Raw genomic sequence first — 23,154 nt, forward strand, 5'->3', positions numbered from 1 at the left:
GGCTGAGGTCGTGGGGGAGGGACAGGGGTATAAAAAGGGTCGAACTGCGCTAGTCCGGCTCCGTGTCCCAATTAGGGTCCCAACCAAGAAAAAAAAATTGTTCGGGAAACCGGGCAAGGTCGGTGGTGGAACGAATGGAACCCACTACAGCGCCGGGAGCAGAGTCGCCGGCGGGGGGACCTTGCGGCGCTGGGGCTGCCGGCGGAGGACCATGCTGCGCCAGAGCTGCCGGCAACGGAGCCGGCGGCAAGGGAGAGCCCTCAGCTGGGACCGCGGGGCCCGAAGGCACACCGGCAGGAGCCCTAGGCCTGAAAAGGCAGTCTATGGCAGGAAGGAAAGCTTGCACCTGGGCAGGAGTCACCGACGGACCCGGATAAGGTGGGTAGGCCGCGGGACTCACAGGCTCCAAAGGAGCCACGGGGGAGATACCCACAGCCCCCACGTCCGGAGACTGACGGGGGGACGTCGGAGAGTGAAAACGCTTCTTCGACTTCTTCTTATGACATCTCTTACCCGATTGAGTGTGAAGACTTCAACCCCGAGGAGCGATGATGGCTCCACAGTCGGTCCCTCAATCGACCCCTGGACCTCGAACAGCACGGAGACGACCGCCAGGCCTCCAGCACCTTACGGGACCGCTCCTGCAAGGCCTTTGGAACCACGGTCAGACAGTCGGAACATGACCGGGAGTCATGGTCGCGCTCCAGACAGTAGACAGACGCCATGGGGGTCGGCCACCGACATTGTACAGCGACATGCCCCGCAGGATTAACCCAGGCATCCCTACGTGGCACCAGGAGTCGAAGACTCAAAAATGAAAGACAAAAAGTCTCAAAAGTTAGTCAAACAGTGACTAGGGTACGTGCTCTAACCGGATCTGCGCTTGCTGGCGTAGAAGAAGAAAGAACTGACATCAGCGCACATGGGTGGCGCCTAAGTAGTCTCCATGACGTCATCTCTGCGCTTACGCCGCCAACGACGGACGCAGAGCCGCACGACACCACCTTCCGACGCGCAGGGGTACTGCTGACGAAAACTTTCCGGATCCAGTCTGACGCCTGGGGATATTCTGAGGTAAGGAATCTATCACTAACGTGTCATTCAGATCAATCTAACAATGGAGTCGAAGCCCATGCGCAATATCACCGAGGAGTCACTTTACCTTGTGACTCAAGAGACTTCTTTAAAGGAAAACAATTTGCAGACATCCTGACCCAACACTACATGGCAGGAGTATGCAGAGCATACCTACAGCCACACATACCATCAAGCATAACAATTTTAGGTTCACTAAGGGTTACAGCACAGCTCTGCCTGTGGGCTCCCTCACACACGACGTGCAATAAGAAATCAGAGCTATAATGACCTCTAGGAGTAGTAGAGGGGCTTACACTTACATCTCATTGACTGAAGTTCAGACTGCCAAATGAGGTGGTAATGCTACTAAACAAACTCTATGCAGGCCTATGGCTACTTCAACACGATTCACTGCTATTTAAATATACATAAAACTCCCAGGCTGATGATGGGGAATAATTCAAGCATGTGAATATATGAAAGATCCAATGTTTGAGAACAGTTGATACTGTCAATGTACTGGAAGTGAAGCCTCTGGAGGAGGAGTTTTTGGAAACCAATATTCTGCTATTCAAGTGTTTCATGGAGTGGCCTGATGAACCACCTGGCGACACAGAACCACAAGACACCTTTCATGGCTTAAACATTTATTTAAATATTAAATAGACATCAACCATTTCATATTTTTATAGACATTTCTCATTGAAACATAAGAAATACAAGTTATCAGTACAGTTTGCCGTAAAAAACAAATAAAAAAAACTTACATCTGGATGAGAGATCCTGTAGTGTCTGCTCTTACATATTCCAAGACTGCTCAGCAGTCTGAATGAAAGCAACTCAAAGAACATATCCAGCTGAAACAATTCATGTGGGGGGAAGGGGGGGGGGGTCGGAGGGAGGGTCACTCCAAAGATAAGCCTCTCATACTGTAAAATACTAACAGCCTATGGTGCTTCTTTTAGGCTGTGGAGAACATAGAGGGAAGGAGAGGCTGGCCTGGTAGAACTACAACAGAAATCAAGTGACACTATTCTCTGCCCTGCCAACACTAATGCGTCACCTGTGATTACCAGAACATCAGCATCTATCTGAACGCAGGAGGTTGGCCTCAAGTCCTGTGAAAAGGGACCCCAATAGCTAAAGATTTCAAGTTCATCCAAAACAGAAACGCAGGGTCACAGGGTGCCAAGAGCGGGCAGCAGCAGACTTCTACAGCTACACTCCCAGACCACAGTTCTATTTTAAGCCAAGTACTGAATGTCCACGTCAGCCAGAAACCATTCATTGACTGCGGGGAGAAAGTATCCACACAGCGGACAATTTGTCAAAATAGTACCTGTGGCTTCTCAGATGGCTTTCACTGACAATTTGCACAGGCCAAGGGCTACTGCTCGCAGTTAGTACTCCCCTCGCCACTTTACTTCAGTCTACAGGTCAACTGAGGTAGCAGGGTTTTTAGGGTTCCCTGGAGCTTCAGCAGTGCCAAGAAACAGAAGGCTATAGTCTGACAGGCTTGTGGACATAACCAAGTCTTCCTGAACAGAGACCAGAACAGCCTACTCTTCTCCCTACACCCAACCCTTCAGAGCTTGTCAACTAAACTTAGGGGCAGGCCACAGGGAAATTAAACACTACTCCTCTGCACAAGCAATGTTGAACGCAAGTGCCAAATCAGCCTAGCTAGCACTGAATCAACAGGACAGGAAGGCTGATGGTGGGTGAAAGATTATACCAGGAGTTATTGCCCATGCCTGTATGCTACTATAACAGGCTGCTGAAATGGGGTTGAGAGGTTCTTTGGTAATGTGGGAGGGCGAAGGGTTATTTTAACGAGACTACCCTTCAATGTACTAATGCTCTTCCTAATACGAGATGACATAACTCACAGCTATTTAATTTGTTCCAGCATGGTTACAAGAAATCTTCAAGTATACAGGATCCACCCCTTTTCCCCAAATATTTATCAGGTAACTTTGGATCCTGACCTGAAATGTTCTTCAAAACAAAGAAACACACACACACAAAAGCAGCATTAAAAATTAGTAAAGTGCATCATATGCAATCTCTCTGCCCCTTCCTAGGGCACAGGCACCGCCAGTTCTAGAATGATAGCAAATCTCACTGCATCAATCCTGCAGAGCGGCCTGGCCACAGGTGTGAAATGAGAGAGTGCGCTGGGTAACTAAGGGCATTGTGTATACTGATGAGGTCATCTAATCTACCCATTGTGCTGATTTTGGTTCAACTACCTCTGAATGCCCATCAGAGATGCAGATAAAAGGTTCCATCAAATGAACTCTTCAGAGCAGAGAATATTGCATATCTGCAGGCGTTCCTCAGTCAATGCTTGTCCTCCACAATGCACACGTTGTCCTTCAGACTGGGCACTTGCCATAGAAGGGTGGAAGGGTTAACAGGTAGTAAGGTTATTGTGCTGGACAAGTGAAGACCCAACCTACAGGGCTGGGGACATCACCTTGGTGTTCTTGCGCTCCATAAATACGCTGGCGGTTTGAGAGGTAATCTTCGGAGTCACAAGAAGGTGCAAAGGAAAAGTGGCTCTATGTGGTGACAGCATGCTGCCTGTGCCATTGTGCTGGGTGGTACTGTCCAACCATTCCTTTGAGTTCAGAGGCTTGCAACGGCCTTCAGTGCAAGAAGTAGGCAATGCCTACCAAGAATATTGCTGGTTTTGGTTGGGCCCTAGGGCTCCTCATCGTCTTTTTTTATTGCTAGACTCTGGAACTCCAGGCCCCGGATTCTATATGGTGCAGATTCCTTCAAGTCTCAGGAAAGGCTCTAGAGCTAGCCTTGCTACTTCACCAGCACAAATGTCCCTGCCTGCAGGGAGCTGAGGTCCTCCATCTCGCAGTCTGCCGGCAGCAGGCCCATGGGCTGGTACGGAGGGGTTAGGAAGGTGAAATGGGGCAGTTGGGGGAAGCGGGGAATGGGACTGTCACCCCTGACGTAGAGATGGGAATCCAGGAGGCGGGCTGCTGAAGACGCAGACACGTTGCAGACCTGAGCTTTCTCCGCCACAGAGATCTCCGGCTGTAGTGCAGAGAGCACAATGGAGGTGGTGCTGGATGGGCTGGTGCTTTCAGTTGTTGGAGACAGGCTGTGAGCAGGAGGCTGGAGCTGCAGCTGTAGCATTCTACAGGAGACAGTAAGGAAGAGAGTCAGTGTAACATTTGTTGTTACCGCTCGGAAAACATTACACATTTCAACCAAAACCTCTACATTTTAATAATCCTTCTACCTTCCATACTTGGCCACAAATCCTTCCTCTATATCTTCTCCCAGGAGGCTCACACCCTACTTTAGGCATCTGTGTCACAGCCACAACTCTAAGGACCAACAGACCACATGGAGCCTGAGGAGCAGAGGCCAGGCTCATGAGGGGCAGTGCTTTTCATAGTATTCTGGAGCAGTGCTAAGGCCACCTTCAGACCTCAGGTGGGGGGATAGACGGACACACGTTCTTCTCCAATCGCCCGTCCCAAGCCAGAGCCTCACTAGGAGCAGTACTTTTCATATTCAGACCTCAGGCACGCACCCCCCACCCCGTGCTCAGAAGTCATGCTGAAGCCTCCTCCTTCAGACTGTTCTCAAATCACCCTTCCTAAGCACAAACCAACAGAGCCCATTTAGGCACCCTCCCACATTTTTATCTGGCAGAGGCCAGCAGCAGGGCTGGTACACACGATAAACACATTTTGTCACAGCCTTCCCCTGGAAATGGAGCCATGTTTGATTCCAGTCCTGGATGTGTCTGATGTGCCACACTTCCCCAGTAGTTTGAGGCTCCCCTACACTAAGCCTCTCTCCCAGGCACTACCCAAAGCTCTCCAGTCAGCATGGCACCAAGTGCCCATGTGTTACCCCGGCTCTTGCACTATGCATTAAGGCTGGTACAGGCAAGTGTGCACTCTACTCACCTCTGCTGATGTAGCACGTCTTCCAGTAGACCACGACTCTCTCGGCCACTCCCTGAGCCGTACATGCAGGAGCTCTGCACGGGATGCTGCAGTGGGCCAGTGCGTGCTGCCCGAGCAGAGGGCGACTGGCACATGTGTCGAGCAAATCCTTTGATTTTGTTCAGACCCAGGCAGCCCTTGGCTCGAGCATTTTTGCGGATCTGCTGCCGGAAAGCTTTTAATCCTGTGGATCAAAAACAGGACATTTTTAGAATTTGGAGACCCTTGGGTGAACAAAAAAAAAAAATTTACCTGAAAAATCGCATGATGGCAAACAATGAATTAGGGGAAAAACAGCATTCAAAGGCATCTGCGGGAACGAACACATGGGCAAGGAAAGAAATGAGCATGCTGTGTTACCAGGTTGGGGGCGCCACGAAAGGTGTATCACACCAGGCTATGCACAAAAGTTCCGGCCATAGAAATATCACTTTACAGCTGTGCCAAAAAAGCAGCAGTACAGATGTGACATGATGTAGTAGCCGTTTGCAAAGGGGCCCTGTACTGAACCAGAGACAGTTCACACCTAGGGGCAAACAGCAAAATCTTGTGCGGATTATGCCCTCCCCGAAGTGTACAATCACCTCGAAGGCCACCACCTATCATAGCACCCAAGTTCAGCTGGCTTAGGGTGTAGGTCTAGATTGTAACAGGAGATGAATAGGACAGGAGCATTGTAAGCCCCCCAAAACCCAACAAAGCAGTGGCAAAACCCCATCACCTACCTTGTGTTAGTGAGGTATCAGAGGCCCGTCTTCCTTCCTGAAAGGTGACTGGCAGCAGGGAGTTCCCGCTCAGGCAGCCTTGAGCCTGGAAGGCCGGTGTGGCGGACTGGGCATTCAGGAACGGCGTGGTCATCCTAGCCGTGGCCTGGTTGGCAATGCACACCTGCTCTGCCAGGCAGACACCAGCTGACAACGAGCCTCCATTGGAGGAGGTGCCAAGGTAGCCATCCAGACTTACTTCCTCAGCCTGGCTCCCAGAGGAGGAAACGACGATGCCTGGGAAAAAGAGGACATACCAGGTGACTCCCAGAAACAGACCACAGGGCAGTCTGAGAAGCAGCCGCTGGCAGTTAACGTTACAACAACAAGCCTAGTCAATACTAGCTTCCTCCCAGCAAGAACCCATGTGAAAACGGGTACCAACTCCCCGATGGGCAAACCCAGTCAATATTACCCCCCTCCCAGCAAGAACACACGTGAAAACAGGTACCAACTCACCGTTGGGCAAGCCTAGCCAATACTCCCTTCCTCCCAGCAAGAACCCACCTGAAAACACGTACCAACTCACCAATGGGCGAGGGCCTGTCATCTAGGTCTCTGCCCATGTAAGAATGGCAGACGTAGGATATGGAGTGCGTGTGCTGGGGCCTAGGAAGAGCAACCATGAAACCCCATGTCCCCCCAAAACTGCTTGCATTCCTTATCCCCTTAGCCACCCATTTAAGAGGAGACACAGGCATCCCAGCCCACAAGTGCGCGTCACTGGAGAGGGGACGATTTTGACAGCTTCCAGGACTTACATGGCGGTGTACACTGGTGAAAGCGAGACATGACTTCCGCCAGCGTGTGCCTCCTGCTCCCACTGCAGGAAGTGACAAGCTCATCTTCCAGTTCCCGCTCCTGCCTCGCCTCGTCGCTGATACTGGTGTCGTGTGCAATGCCGGGAGAAAGGGAGCAATTCTTGAAAAAGCCATTGAGGTTTGCATCAGAGGGAAAGAACAGGGGCTAGAAATAAAAAAAGAATTAAATGTATAAGTTACAGCAGAGTCCAGCAAACACAAACAGGACACCACAAACCCGCTACAGGGACATCGAGGGAGTACCCACAGGCAGAAACCCCTCACTCACACACGAAGAGTACCCCCGCAGACCTGGGGCAGGCACACAGAGGGAGGACCCACAGGCTGAAAACTCATCCACACAAACAGGACCCCGCAGACACTGCACAGGCCCACAGAAGACACACAGCTCTCTGCAATTGTCCCTCAAGGCTGGGTACTTCACGGAAGACTCTTACCAGACGATACACACATACCTGCAGGGTGCTCAAGTCGCACTCCATGTCTGACTGGAACGAGGGCTGCGCGAGGCTTGCAGGCTGCGGGTACAAGAGAGAGGACTGCAACGAGTCGCACACAGCACTGTCCCGAGGAAGCTGCAAATAAAAGTTTTAGAGATCAGGCAGGGTTTCCGGTCACAAGAGAGCTCAGGGTATGGCAGCTTCCCAGGCTCTTGAAGTAGAACTTCAGGTTTGCACCCATAGTTTGACTTAAGAAGCATTATTGCCTGCTATTTTTTTTTTAAAATCCTACTGGCACTGGGGTATTGTCAGTCATCTCCCCCTTAATAGGACTAATTTTGCTAAGCTGCACATATCTAACCAGTGCTTAATTTGAGCCTGTGGTTTCCGGTGCTTGGCACCGACACATAATTGTCAGCACTGGCGCTTATGACAGTCTGCCACAAGGTGGTGCTGTCTGGCTAAATTAGAGATGACCACAACAACAGTTAATTATTACTTCACTACATATCAATCAATATTTCCTGCAGCCCAAGCCATTCTTATAGCTTTGGGGCCGGATATAGTCTGAATAGTCACACTTGGAGTTTGATGGTTAGGTACTATCATTGGCAGCGCTGACAGGGACAAGGGCTGGCGCAACCTGCAATGACCTCCTGTTAAGGCGCCCGGCACTTATTCCTTTACAAATTAAGCAATAAAGGCAGGAAAAGTTGCTTCCCTCTGGCATGTTTTGACATTTAAATCATTTTGAGATGTAAAGACACAATCCTAAATCCTACACAAGCTCGTGGATATTCAACCAAATCTAAGCTTGCGACTCTTGATTAGGTCAAGGATTCCCAGGGAAGAATGCAGATCACTGAAGCAGTACGTTTCAAGGACAACTCCCTCCAGAAAGGGGCTAGCATTTAAGTGATCAGACAAGGCAGGATCAGCATTGGGGGTTTTTAGGATATTAAATTCTCGGGTGGCCGAGGCAGGCCACAACTCACCTCCATGCAGAGCTCTAGAGTTTTCAGTCGAGGTTGCTGACTTGCTGCAGGAAGAGCTGAAGAAACAGCTGAAGAAACAGCAGACTTGTATTCTTTTAGACGCTCCAGCAGAAGATAGTAAATGGCCGCAAAATGATTATAGCTTGAATTCTGTAGAGACTGAGGAGGAAAGATACAATTCATCAGCAACAAAAGAGAATCCACTAGCAGAATTGAGGTCTACATACAAGCAAACAGGGAGAAGCGGGCAGAAGCATTCACGTCCGGCATCAAGACACCCTAAACACACTCACCTCTACTGTCCTCTGCCGGTCGATGCCCAGTGTGTTCATGATGCCCAAGACCTGCTCGCTGTAGTCTCCCAGGTTTGAGTTGTAGTCCTGCAGGGGAAGGGACAGGGGGGGCTGCGACAGCTGGAGAGAGGGATCCGCCTGCATCCACTTATGCTGCTTGATCTGGCTGATGGTTAGGCGTTTGGTGGGATCCACCACCAGCATCCGACGGATCAGCGACTCACAATCTAAGAGTTTACAGAGACAAGAAAAGACACATTGAGGGCCAACATACTAAAAGCAGGAAGAGCGAAGTCTCTTACTGACAATGTTTATAACTAGAAAGCACTACAAAATCACCACCTGAGCCCAGCAGAGATGGATTAAGGTGTTTGTGGTTTTTATGGTGGGCGGAGGTGGGGGGGGCATTTGCCGATTTAATGGAGAAGCATGCTTCACTCTCACACCAAACTTGTAGGACTAGCAGGCTGTGCCAGAGATATGAACTGACGTGCAGGAGTAGGATCAGCAGATCACACCTTTACATGATTTGGGCGTTTGCAGTACTACAACAGAAGGTGAGCATGCAACCGGTCTGGATGAGCAATAAACAGAGCAATTATAGAACCTCCCCCCCCCCACCATGCCTCGGAGTCAGTACTGTGAACACAGAGATAAATCCATCCCTTTGGCGGGACACGCAATGCAGTCATGGTCGAGTCCTGGAAACATACCTTGCGACATGAAGTACGGAATGCGGAACCTGCCCTCCAGCACTCGCTGCCGCAGAGTTGGCAAGTTTGGGCCATCGAAAGGGAACGAGCCGCAGACAAGAACATAGAGCACAACCCCTAGACTCTGAAAGGAAAAGAGCATGAGCGTTAGGAACATCATCTTCTGTCAAAATGCTGACTCCAAACAATGCTGGACGGTCGCTTTCAAAGCCTGAATAGGGGCCTGGAAGGGCGTGCTGAGTGCCAACAAGTGCCACAGGCGGGGGACCCTTTAGACCATCACCAATGGGATGTACAGACAATGTAATGAAGAGTGGCTAGTGGATGCCAACAGCACTGGACTGAGAAGCACTGGCTAGCAAAGCTCTGAGGGAAGGACTCTGGCTACAAGGACTCTGGCTACCCAAGATGGAGCCAGAGGATGGCACGCGCCTGTAAAGGGGATGGAGAAGAGCTCAGGCCACAGGGTGGAGAGGGCGACTGAATATGCCAAGCAAAGCAGGGGGCAATCACCACCTGGCTTACCCAAATATCAAGATGGGGTCCCTCGTACTCCTTGCCCTCAAAGACCTCTGGAGCCGCATAAGGAGGGCTCCCGCACCACGTTGAGAGAGGTTCACCTGACTTGTAGAAGTTCCCAAATCCAAAGTCTGTTGGGAATAAAGAACAATGAGTTTTCTGCGTGTATTTGTGTGTCCCTTCACCATCACCCACCCCAAGATGGTCGCCAAACCCAAGCAGAAGAGAGGCTCACCAGCTATCTTGATGTTCATGTTGGCGTCCAGCAGCAGGTTCTCTGTCTTAAGGTCCCGGTGCACGATGTGGCGGCAGTGACAGTACTCCACTGCAGACAGGATCTGGCTGAACTTGGTCCGTGCCTCGCTCTCATTCAGGTGCCCATTGGTCGTCAGGTAATCTGCAGGCAGAGAGAAAGCATGCTGGTTGTACAAACTGGCAAAGAAGCAGCAGCGGCGCAATGCAGACGCACCCCACACCTGACATTGGATTACAGGTGCTGCCCATCTCTGGGTGGAGGCCTATCATCTCATCTCATCTCAGGGGCGGGGCTTGTTATTGGATCACCTCTGATAGGAGGAGGAATAAGGTCGCAGGACATCATTTCAGGGAGCAGAAGAGGCTATAATCTCACGTGGGAGACAATGCTGCAGGTAGCAGGGTTTAAAATCTGACCGGGTATGGGGTAAAGTGCTGCAGGGAGCAGGTTCTAGCACCTAGAGTAGGGAAAGGAGGTGCAGGCGCTACAGTGGCGATCTGGGGAAAGGGGCCCATCATTCCATGATGTGGGGCTGCAAGAAGCAATTCAAAAAGTTTTGCTCAAAAAGATTAAAAACTCACCAAACATTTCTCCATTCTTTGCAAACTCTGTCACGATGTAGAGCATGTCTTTGGTTTCCATCACCTGACAAAACACAACGCAGAAGAGATCTGGTCAGCACACAAATGAAAGTGGACGTTACACAGCACAGGTGAATGAAACTGCTGAAACATGATGACATGGCGTGTAGTGCCACTTGGTGGAGAGGTGTGGCTCACTGGTTAGAGGCGGCAGATCCGCAAGCAGAGAATCGGCCAGGGACCAAGGTTCAATTCCCGACGCGGCAGGGTCGTGGACCAGGGTCAAAACGGACTCGATAATTCTCGCCTCGGTACCTACTCTAACCAGGAACACACTCGGCAACTCTGGGCATTAGCTTGCCTCATCTCCACAACGGCCCCCCACATTCGCCGGGGATGCCTGGTTTCACCTTGGAGATACCCTGGAGGTACCATCTTACAGGGATAGCCAGGACGGGTTCCCCAGCGGTCTACAGCGCCAGGACGCCTCAGGGCAGCAGTGCGCTTTACAAGACACATACATTTACATGATGAAGTGAGGTGCCGTTCGGTGTAAAATATGATGACATGGCGTGGAGTGCTGCCTGGTGTAACATATGATGGCATGGCGTGGTGTGCACCTGGTGTAACATAAGATAGCGTGGAGTGCCAACTAGTGTAACTTAAGTTGACATGGCGTGCCACCTGGTACAACATAAAATGGCGTGGAGTGCCGCCTGGTGTAACATAGGACGACATGGCGTGGAGTGCATCTGGTATAACATAAGATAGCGTGGAGTGCCAACTGGTGTAACATATGATGGCATGGCGTGGAGTGCACCTGGTGTAACATACGATGACATGGCATGGAGTACCACCTGATGACATGGCGTGGAATGACACCTGGTGTAACGTATGACGACGTGGCGTCATGCCTGGTGTAACATAGAATGCCATGGCGTGGAGTGACGTCTGGTGTGACATATGATGGATGACATGGCGTGGAGTGACGTCTGGGGTAACATATGATGGATGACATGGCGTGGAGTGACGTCTGGGGTAACATATGATGGATGACATGGCGTGGAGTGACGTCTGGGGTAACATATGATGGATGACATGGCGTGGAGTGGGGCGCATGGGCAAGGCGAGAACCAGGGCGCGCTGCTAGAGGTCAATGCGACACATGGGAAGGCAGGCGGAGGAAATGAATGGGAGAAAGGCGACAGGCACAGAACCCAAAGGCTGGACCGCAGCATCTGAAGAAAGGCTCGAGACTCGCTCAAATCCGAATAAGAGAGTTGCGCACATATAGCAAACAACAAGCTCGCGGGCCAGCGTGGACGGGAGAGAGCCCCTGCTGCCTTACATCATCTGCTCCCATGGAAAAGGCCCGTCCCAGGCTGGCACTACCACCTGCGACAACAAAGCACGCAGGCAGCCTGCTGTGGGGACGGCCGCAGGGGTGGCGCAAGCGGAGCCTGAACTATGCCAGGAATGTGGCCAGCCACGGCAGGGCACCAATGCGTGCCCCCACCGGCCCGTGACGCAGCCAGCACCCGGTACGTGCCCCCACCGGCTGATGACGTAACCAGCAGCCCGTGCGTGCCCTCACCGGCTGATGACGCAACCAGCAGCCAGCACCCGATGCGTGCCCCCACCGGCTGATGACGCAACCAGCAGCCAGCACCCGATGCGTGCCCCCACCGGCTGATGACGCAACCAGCAGCCAGCACCCGGTGCGAGCCCCCACCGGCCCGTGACGCAGCCAGCCCCAGGTGCGTGCCCCCACCGGCCCGTGACGCAGCCAGCACCAGGCAACGTGCGGGCCCCCGCCGGCCCGTGACGCAGCCAGCACGGCGTCCTACTCCGCCACAGCGGCTCCTGGCACCGAGCGGGCTGGGCACGGCATGCCCTCACACCATTACCAGCACCACTCAGGGCGCTCGGCGCCTCACGTGTCGCCCCTAATCCTCTTCCACGTGGGGGCTGAGCGCCCTAATCCATGCGGACTCAGCCGCCCGTGGTTCCTTCCACCGAGTCCTCCTGACGGATCCACATAAAGACGATTAAAGAGAACCGGCCCGGCGTGTAATGCGATCACACCGGAGCCGTGGGCAGGCCAGAGTCACGCATGCACCTGGGTCCAGGGGACAGGCCAGAGTCACGCATGAACCTGGGTGCTACCCCAGGGGACAGGCCAGAGTCACGCCAGAACCTGGGTGCAACCCATGGGGGCAGGCCAGAGTCACGCCGGAACCTGGGTGCTACCCCAGGGGACAGGCCAGAGTCACGCCAGAACCTGGGTGCTACCCCAGGGGACAGGCCAGAGTCACGCCAGAACCTGGGTGCAACCCATGGGGACAGGCCAGAGTCACGCATGAACCTGGGTGCTACCCCCAGGGGACAGGCCAGAGTCCCGCCAGAACCTGGGTGCTACCCCCAGGGGACAGGCCAGAGTCCCGCCAGAACCTGGGTCCAACCCATGGAGACAGGCCAGAGTCACGCATGAACCTGGGTCCGACCCATGGGGACAGGCCAGAGTCACGTATGAACCTGGGTGCAACCCATGGGGACAGGCCAGAGTCACGCATGAACCTGGGTCCGACCCATGGGGACAGGCCAGAGTCACGCCAGAACCTGGGTGCTACCCATGGGGACAGGCCAGAGTCACGCCAGAACCTGGGTGCTACCCCCAGGGGACAGGCCAGAGTCACGCCAGAACCTGGGTGCTACCCCCAGGGGACAGGCCAGAGTCACGCCAGAACCTGGGTGCTACCCCAGGGGACAGGCCAGAGTCACGCCAGAACCTGGGTGCTACCCCAGGGGGCGGGCCAGAGTCACGCCAGAACCTGGGTGCAACCCATGGGGGCAGGCCAGAGTCACGCTAGAACCTGGGTGCAACCCCTGGGGACAGGCCAGTCACACATTAACCTGGCTCCAACCCCTGGGGACAGGCCGGAGTCATGCCAGAACCTGGGTCCAACCCCTGGGGACAGGCCAGAGTCACGCCAGAACCAGAGTCCAACCCCTGAGGACAGGCCAGAGTCACGCATGTGCCTGACTACAACCCCTGGGGACAGGCCAGAGTCACGGCAGAACCTGGGTGCAACCCATGGGGACAGGCCAAAGTCACGCCAGAACCTGGGTCCAAACCCCGGGGTCAGGCCAGAGTCACGCCAGAACCTGGGTGCTACCCCAGGGGACAGGCCAGAGTCACGCCAGAACCTGGGTGCTACCCCAGGGGGCAGGCCAGAGTCACACATGAACCTGGGTGCAACCCATGGGGGCAGGCCAGAGTCACGCTAGAACCTGGGTGCAACCCCTGGGGACAGGCCAGTCACACATTAACCCGGCTCCAACCCCTGGGGACAGGCCGGAGTCACACATGAACCGGAGTCCAACCCCTGGGGACAGGCCAGAGTCACGCCAGAACCTGGGTCCAACCCCTGGGGACAGGCCAGAGTCACGCCAGAACCAGAGTCCAACCCCTGAGGACAGGCCAGAGTCACGCATGTGCCTGACTACAACCCCTGGGGACAGGCCAGAGTCACGGCAGAACCTGGGTGCAACCCATGGGGACAGGCCAAAGTCACGCCAGAACCTGGGTCCAAACCCCGGGGTCAGGCCAGAGTCACGCCAGAACCTGGGTCCAACCCATGGGGAAAGGCCGCAGTCACTCATGAACCTGGGTGCAACTCCAGGGAACAGGCCGGAGTCACGCCAGAACCTGGGTGCAACCCCAGGTGACAGGCCAGTCACGCCAGAACCTGGGTGCAACCCCAGGGGACAGGCCGGAGTCACGCATGAACCTGGGTGCAACCCCAGGGGACAGGCCGGAGTCACGCATGAACCTGGGTGCAACCCATGGGGACAGGCCACAGACAGAACCTGGGTACAACCCATGGGAGCAGGTCAGAGTCACACCCAACCCCTGGGACAGGGCAGAGTCATGCTGGAACCTGGGTCCAACCCCTGGGGAAAGGCCAGAGTCACGCCGGAACCTGGGTCCAACCCCTGGGGACAGGCCAGAGTCACACCTGAACCTGGGTGCAACCCATGGGGACAGGCTAGAGTCAGAACCTGGGTCCAACCCCTGGGGACAGGCCAGAGCCACGCCTGAACCTGGGTCCAACCCCTGGGGAAAGGCCAGAGTCACGCCGGAACCCGAGTCCAACCCCTGGGAACAGGCCAGTCACACATGAACCTGGGTCCAAACCCTGGGGACAGGCCAGAGTCCTGCATGAACCTGGGTCCAACCCCTGGGGACAGGCCAGAGTCAGAACCTGGGTCCAACCCCTGGGGACAGGCCAGAGTCACGCATGAACCTGGATCCAACCCCTGGGGACAGGCCATAGTCACGCATGAACCTGGTTACAACCCCTGGGGATACCGGCCCTTGAAGTTACAAACAGCAGCTCATATCAGTCTCACGCCTGAACCTGGGTACAACCCCTGGGGACTGCCAGCCCTTGCTATGATTAACAGGTCATGCCAGTCAGAACCCTGGGAATCTTCAAATGGCTGCTGAGCAACACCCAAAAGACCATCACACAAGACCTAGTTGCCAGCAAGAGCTATGGGGGCACTCTTTACGCAAGAATCAGCCAGAAACTCACTAGACCACTACAAACCCTCCAGAACGCAACGTCCAGACTCATCCTCAACTTCTTTCACATCACACCACACCTCAGGGAAATACACTGGCTCCTGATGCACAAGCGTGCTCATTAGAAATCCTCACACACTCAAGGCACTACACAACTCAGGCCCCACCTACCTGAACAGTCAAATCACTTTACACCAACCACTCGGAAACCTCCGCTCAGCTGGACTCCCAACTCGAACACATCCCATGCACAGACAGAAACAGACAAACGGACCTGGAGGCCGGGCCTGCTCCATCGCTCACAAAACTTGGAACACCATCCCACTACACATTAGAGCCTTGTGACGTCGTCGCGAGTGCTGCAGGAAGACCTGACTCTTCACCTAGTCCAGACCCTGGTTCTGTCCATACAGCTCCTGCTCTAGCACCAGGATACCGTAGCAGGGGATAGTATGCTCTACAAATCCACACAGCATTACACACCATGAAGCGGGGTCCGGAGCAGCCACACAGCCCTGCCATGTATCGAAAGGCCTGGACAGGGACTGGAGAACAGACTAACTCCATGCAGGGGTTATTATGGATTTATATTGTGAGACATTAAAAAAAACTAACAGTGGTAGAGTGAGAGATGCTAACTGTTGACTGCCAGTGATCTAAACCCAACACAAGGGCCCCACACGAGGTCTTCCAGGAAAGACGGAACACCCAGCTCCAACCCATGAGAGGTACCAGCTGGTGCAGCTGTAGAAAGACCTGGAGTTCCACCTCAAGCCTCTATCACTCCACAGGCACCAGGAAACAATCTGCCAACTAAGACGACGAAAGTGCACCTCAGCTGCAGGAGATACGCAAGAGAAGGCCCGGGAAGGTGAAGGGATGGGGTGAAGCCCCAGAGGACACAACACAAGTCCCTTACCTGGTACAGCTTGATGATATGCGGGTGGTTCAGCAGCTTCATGATTTGGACCTCCCGGTAGATCTTCTCCAGATTCGATGGGTCTAATCTGGTTTTGTCAATGATTTTGATGGCAACCTGCCAATGTAAACATGGAGTGTTCAGTTTAGAGAGACGAGGAGCTATAGGTGACATCACAAGCACCGCATGTGCGACACGAAACATCGCCTGCCAGGGTCTGCCAAGCATCACACACAGAGGGAAGGTGAAGGGACAGCTGGTCAGAATCTGCTCTGGTTGAATGCACAGAAGCTTGAGGAAGGGATGCCAAGCAATGTATTGCAGAGAACAGTGCACGGCTCACAGCAGGTCGGATCTTCACTATGGAGTGCGCACTGAAGCGTGGGGCAGTGGCTGGAATCCATTTTGTGCTCGGGTTGGTCGCTCTAAGTAGCCTGTGCTGGGAGGTCCCTGCGGTGCACTGTTAGATTGCCGCCAGCTCACCTCCTGTGATGCGCCTGATGCACACATGCTTGGCCATGGAGGAATCTTCGGGGAAGCATGTGGGGGGCAAGTGGTGGGATGTCGGTATACCCACCCCTACTGGGGAGGCTGCATAGGTGACATACTCACACCCACCCACGCCTACCCCATCACCTTTGTATTACAGTTCGAATGGATACGAGGTAAAGGCATGAGTGACGAGAGGTGCTTTCGACACACTTTACGCTCAGAATGTCACATTTAAAACTCAGATGGAAGATATACTGAGCAAAATGACACAAACTGAAGCTTGTGCAAGATGAACAGATATCGCGAGAGCTGGACTAAAGCTCTATGTCACACCAAAGAAATGCACATCTAGAAAACTGTGGCTGCGCAGAGAGCCCAGCTCCTAATCTCAGACAAGGACGCCCCCGTCCCACCTGGGGAGCAGGGGGTCCCTGAGCACGGGCATGTCCTCTCACCTGGGTCTTGGTCACTCGATGCCTGGCTAGCTTCACCACTGCAAAGTTTCCCTTCCCCAGGGTCCGCTCGATGTCATAGAAGCCAACCCGGAGGGGTCTGCATCGGGGCGCGCTGCAATCGGCCATGACCACCATGGTTCAGACGGGACACTGGTGCTGGGCTTCACAGGAGAGACACATGCAGCCGCCGACTGGCACGAACAGCACCTGGGCACAGGAAGAACCACAAAAGATTAGAGTAAGCGCAGACCGCATACAGCCAGCCACCAAAGCAGGCAGAAAACAGAATGGAGGTTACAAAAGCACACCCTTCGAGGCCGCCCACTCCTCCCTAGATGTGCCCTCTACCCTCCGAGAAGCGTCTTACACCGGACTCGAGCACGTGCCCACACGCCCGCCACCCTCACGCACACAAAGACCGCCCACTCCTCCCCAGATGTGCCCTCTACCCTCAGAGAAGCGTCTTACACCGGACTCGAGCACGTGCCCACAGGCCCGCCACCCTCAAGCACACTAAGACCGCCCACTCCTCCCCAGATGTGCCCTCTACCCTCAGAGAAGCGTCTTACACCGGACTCGAGCACGTGCCCACACGCCCACCACCCTCACGCACACTCCGAGACCTCTTCAAGCTAAAGAGCCCGGGTCGGCCTTGAACTCACGGGCAGCCTCCCTCGGAGACCAGCTCCAGGCCGCTCCGAGGGTCATATTTATTTATTTAGCAGCAGCACTCTGCACGTCCTTCCTGCCATCTGCGCTGGATCAGGAAGGAACAAGGCCCTTCGAGCTAACGAGACATCCGCGCTCTGGCCGACAGCAGGCTCCAGGGAGAGCCTCACAGGCTGAGCTTTGAAGGATGCTTTTATAGGGCCACGGCACCAGGCCTGGACACCTGAGGCCGTGTGTGCGTAAGCTGCACACGCACATTCCCTCTCACCGCCTCCTCGGGTTACGGCTGCCACCGACACGAACTGTAAGCTGCTTAGACCGGTCCTAAAGTCAACAACACGCAGGGACCGCAATCTGGGGCCACACAGACTGCAATCCGGGGGCCGGTGCCACCTGGGACACACTGGGAGAAGCCACCCAAGGAGACAGACGCACCCATGCCGCACAGGGAGGGATTGGGGCTGGGAGGTCTAGCCCCATGCCCAGAACCAGCCGGTGCCACACACTGGGAGGACCAGCCCCGTGCCCTGCAGGGTACAGAGAAAGAACCAGCCGGTGCCACACACGGGTAGGCTGCAGGACCAGCCCCGTGCCCTGCAGGGTACAGAGACAGAACCAGCCGGTGCCACACACGGGTAGGCTGCAGGACCAGCCCTGTGCCCTGCAGGGTACAGAGACAGAACCAGCTGGTGCCACACACGGGTAGGCTGCAGGACCAGCCCCGTGCCCTGCAGGGTACAGAGACAGACCCAGTTAGTGCCCCACATGGGTAGGAAGGAGGACCAGCCCCGTGGGTACAGAGACAGACCCGGCAGGTGCCACACAGGGGTAGGAAGGAGGACCAGCCCCGTGGGTACAGAGACAGACCCGGCAGGTGCCACACAGGGGTAGGATGGACGCTGTAGGACCAGCCCAGTGACCTGGAGGGTACAGAGACAGAACCAGCCTGTGCCACACACTGGTAGGATGGAGGCTGGAGGACCAGCCCCGTGCAGTGCAGCAGGATATAGAGACAGAACCAGCCTGTGCCACACACTGGTAGGATGGAGGCTGGAGGACCAGCCCCGTGCAATGCAGCAGGATATAGAAACAGACCCAGCCAGTGCCACAAAGATAGATAAACCAAAGGCAACCTCAGGCATGGCAGCTGCCCAATGGGGTGACTCGTGTGCTCCTTGTCCACAGAGAGAAGCAGGCTCCCTTCTGCACCGAGGACTAAGGAGCTTTTATGCCCCCTGGAGCAGATGGCATGTCAGTGTGTCCAACAGTGGAAGGACGTGCACGGGCCACCTGTGCCTCTTATCCACAGGAGGCAGCTGGCTCCCCTTGGCACTTACGGGACTGGAGGAGTGTGAATGCCCCGGGGGGGGGGGGGGGGGGGGATGTTAGTGTGTCCAACAGTGCTGGTCACAGAGCCCTCCTTGGGTAGTTCTTAGACAACCACCACTTGCTCCGCCACCAGAAACGGGCCGCCCGGATTACCAGGGCACCACAAATGTAACTCGGGTTTTCGAGATTCTTACATGTTGACCAATGACACAATCGTCCAGGTTTCTCGTAGGAATGTTTCTGTCCTGAAAAGTTCCCTTGCTGGCAGAGACCAGGGCACTTTTGTACCTCATTAAACACAGCGAAGGGAGGTTGAAATGACACCCACAAGTGCACACCCGTGTGAGGGGCCTGAAAGAGACGGGCCCGCCGCTCAGCACCGGGTGAGAAGCGAGTTCACCTAGAGGGCAGGGAATGGAAGGGCAGTGGACCCCTCCACCCCCACCCCGTGCCCGCACGGGCTCATACCTCGCAGGGCTCAAGTGCCTGAGACCACCGGACTCAACGTGTGCATCACTTGGATGTGGTCAGTGGCTGCCCCTCTGGAGGCAAGACCTTCGTCTGTGGGCATCGCAGGGTGACCTCAGGTGCCCCCGGGCATTAGGTCACCGTGTGCTGGTCAAACACCCACCTGTGCTCATTACCTGCCCCCTGTGTGGCACCACACGATGCCCTCGGGTGCCCCCGGGCTCAAGGTCACCATGTGCTGGTTAGACATCCCCCCCTATGGTCAGCGCCCGCACCCCAGAAGGCAAGACCCCCCCCCCCCCCATCTGTGGGCACGGCATGATGGCCTCAGGTGCCCCGGGCTAAAGCCGCCATGTGCTGGTCAAGGGCCAAAAGAGTCTCAGAGGAGACCAGCCATGGTGGGGGGGGGTCACCTGGGGACCCCGAGTGTCCCCCTTCGGGTTCGTCCCCACCCTCCAGTCACCAGCTGTCTCGGGCACCAGGTGTCCGTGGGTGGCACCGAGGCGGGCGGAGGGGTGGCTCCGCATGTGGCCACCATGTGTCTCTCCGAGGCCACTGCCCGTCTCCACAAGGTTCAAGCAGGTCACCACCCTCTGAGAGACCGGTGGGCGCCACGAGAGCTCTCTATATAGCCGGTGTCTCCCGCCTGTGGCGTCTCCGTCTTGAATACTGTGGACTCCTTCCATCACCAAAGTCTCTCCCTGGAAGCCCTCCGTGGACACTGAACCCCTCTCTCCCACAGTCCACGCGCCTCGGCCCCTTAACGACTGTTAACGGCTCTGCCCGAACCTCGCGCCTCTTCGCCCTGCCGCCCTCGCGCTCCAGCTCGAGTAGCCACGTGCAGCCCCTCGCGCTGCCTCTAAGTCAGTACCTCGCGCAGGTGTCCTCGCGCTGTGTGACTGAAGAGCTCGCGCCGGTCTCCTCGCGCTGCCTTCACTCTGGCTCTGTCTCACACCTCCTCCGCGCGCTCGCTCTTCACTGGAAACCCCCCTCATGCCCTCGCGTCGCTTCCCCTCTCGGCGCTGACAGGTCGGGCCGCCTCATTGACGTCACTTTGACGTCAGCAGAACGCACGGCTGACTGCGCGAGGGGGGAGGTGTGCGAGGCGCCGGCTGGTTGCCAGGTCTACTCATCGGCCGTGACGTGTTAGCCCGTCCCCATGGAAACCAGAAGACTGACGTACAGATAATGGCACACGTCTGCTTAACATTAATAACCTCATCTGACCGGTAGCGGCGCGGACACAGCGCACGCGCAGTACCGCCAGTCCGGTACCATGAAAGCAGAACCCGCACTCTGCGCACGCGCGGTGCTACAGAGGTCGTGTCCAAGTGTGAAAAAGTAATAGACATAAGAGCAGGGAAACCATGACTCAGGCTTACTATTCTATTGTAGCTGCTACATATAGCGTTTACTGCCCCTGCTTCGAGGCGGGCAAACCAGAGAAATCATGATATATAAATATAATAAACAGAACCAGTGTTGTAGCTGCAGTCCTATTATTGAAAAACTGCAGGAATTTCCAACCATTGTATCCACCCTGGTTGAGGAAAAAAAAACATCAAGGCGTATTCGCCCCCCCCCCCCCCCCTAATACAAAATAAAAGCTTTCTAGATCTTCTAAAGCCACAGAGACTAAGGCATTGCCACAACAGGTACTTCTCCAACCGAATCCCTCCCTGACATAACTCCAAACAAAGCATTGTATAGTAGCCGAAGTGCACAAAAATCAGGGTCTCTGACAACAATGGTTGTGAAAAGCCCAGTCCTGCTGAGCCAATGTTTGATACCAACACTTTACTGTCACTTGAAGCATTACATACTCATAATAAGAGCTCAATACTAAATTCCTCCATGGAACCAGCTGTCACCTCAAGGAGCAAACAAAAGAAAATAAGAAAACAAAATTAAAAAAAAATAAAAACAAAAAGGCAATAGAATAAAAAAACTAAACTGCGAAATTGTTTCAGATATTTAATCAAAGAAGAAGATCGTTTACTAATATAAAACCTCAAAACTGTACAACCCTCCCTACTGATAGAGAGCTGTCAACAGGGTTAGATTGGGATTAAAAATCCGCCTGGGCACGCAAAAAAAAAGTGGCCCACATTTGCATATTGCATTTCCTCAAAACACTGCTTTGGCGAAATTCAATTTAAAAAGAGGGGGGCGGGGGCAGGGCCGGACTGGGAACCAAAACCGGCCCTGGCAAAGTGCTCTGCCGGCCCCCCCAGTGCTTGGGGGTGCCGCCGAGCTCTTTGCGAGGGCCGGTTTTCGGCCGATTTTGTTACAAAAACGGCCTCCAGGGGCCCAAAACCAGCCCCCACCCGTGCGGCGCACCGGGGGATTGCCCGGGGCCCACTACGGCCAGTCCGGCCCTGGGCGGGGGTGTTGGAAGCCGGAGTCCCCGTCCCGCACCATTGTCACCAAATGCGAGACCACTCAAAGTCAGGCCAAGTAAGGATACTGTTTGAGATAGCCCTGCTCACCCCCTTTGTAGCTTGGCACGAGCAGCCAGGCCTATCTCCAAGGCACAAGTGTACAGTATGTGCAACCACACCTGCAGCAACCCACTGGTGACACTACAAATGGACTCCACACAAGTTTGATAAAACAAGTATAAACTGTATATAAAAAGATATACGATCAGACCACACGTTACAAAAGCCAACATATAATAAAGGGTAATATTCGTTCCGGCTGGCTGGTAGGTTCCAATCCCAACCACCGCTTTCAAAACGCTATGCTGGTCGTAATGCTAGAATCACACACGTTGCAATGGACAAACAATAATGCACTGCGTAACGATACAATCCTGTGCTGGCCGAAGGAGAAATAATACAATGCGTAACAATACACCCCGGTATCCTGCAATGGGAGAACTAATGCAATGCGTACCGCTACAATCATGTACTGCGCAATGAAGGAATAATGCAATGCGTCACACCCCAATCACATACTTTGCAATGAAGAAATAATGCAATGCACGCTGCTACAATCATGTACTTTGCAATTAAGGAATAAGGCAATGCGTAGCTACAATAATGTACTTTGCACTGAAGAAATAATGCAATGTGGGCCACTGCAATCCTGTACTTTGCAATGGAGAAATAATGCAATGCATAGCGCTATAATCGTGTAGTTTGTTATGCAGAAATAATGTCAGGCGTCATAAGACAGTCCGGCAGTTCATTAGCAGCTATATTGGCAATGTGTATTACGACAATCAGCCTCTTCGATAACAGTTGCCCCCCACACGTATCAACGATGACAGAAAGTACAGCTTCTCACTCTGGCCCCAGTACTGCCACTCCGTTGGTCAGTAACGGCCCCAATCTAAGCCGAAGCACAGGTTCACGTCGCCAGAAGGACTGAGAGGCAGAGAGAGTGTTCCTCCGAGCCCAAACCCCGCCCAAGTAGTGATCCAAGTTACCGTGGGGGCGCGACCCCACTCTGCTCTCCTCCTTCAGCGAACTGGGCCTTCCGTGTAGAACTTTCTCAATGGGCCTCAGCGGCTCGGCCTGGCAGCTCAGCTCCTCCAGGGCTGCCGGTCCGGTCCGCGACTGTTAGGAAGGACGCAGGGCACACGTACCCCACGGCTCTGAGATTGCGTTACTCTGGGAGCCCGTTCACCAGAGCACCCACCGGGTCACCTCTGGCACGAAGCCACACACACAACGCTGATGGGACTTCACGTAGACTCCGAGTACATGTTCACCAGGCACTCCTTCCTGCGTTCTCAGTTGGCACCAAGACACGCACACCGCGCGGCAGAGACTCACTTTCTTCTGGTGC

At 54.5% G+C, this 23,154-nt stretch overlaps 1 protein-coding gene across 1 annotated transcript; it reads right to left on the bottom strand.

Moving 5' to 3' along the window:
• Positions 1-1,707: 1,707 nt before the first annotated feature.
• Positions 1,708-20,386, bottom strand: SIK1 (salt inducible kinase 1). Its single transcript, XM_085620776.1, has 14 exons — positions 20,231-20,386; positions 16,894-17,100; positions 15,947-16,063; positions 10,440-10,503; positions 9,838-9,999; positions 9,609-9,733; positions 9,084-9,207; positions 8,371-8,597; positions 8,078-8,236; positions 7,098-7,217; positions 6,583-6,787; positions 5,783-6,058; positions 5,019-5,241; positions 1,708-4,234 (listed from the first exon to the last, which is right to left on the bottom strand). The coding sequence occupies exons 2-14, from the start codon at positions 17,026-17,028 to the stop codon at positions 3,895-3,897; spliced, it is 2,277 nt and encodes a 758-aa protein (XP_085476902.1). The 5' UTR covers positions 17,029-17,100; positions 20,231-20,386; the 3' UTR covers positions 1,708-3,894.
• Between the last annotated feature and the right edge of the window lie 2,768 nt (positions 20,387-23,154).

The sequence above is a fragment of the Triturus cristatus genome, chromosome 8 (assembly GCF_964204655.1).
Source record: "Triturus cristatus chromosome 8, aTriCri1.1, whole genome shotgun sequence".
Taxonomy (NCBI): domain Eukaryota; kingdom Metazoa; phylum Chordata; class Amphibia; order Caudata; family Salamandridae; genus Triturus; species Triturus cristatus.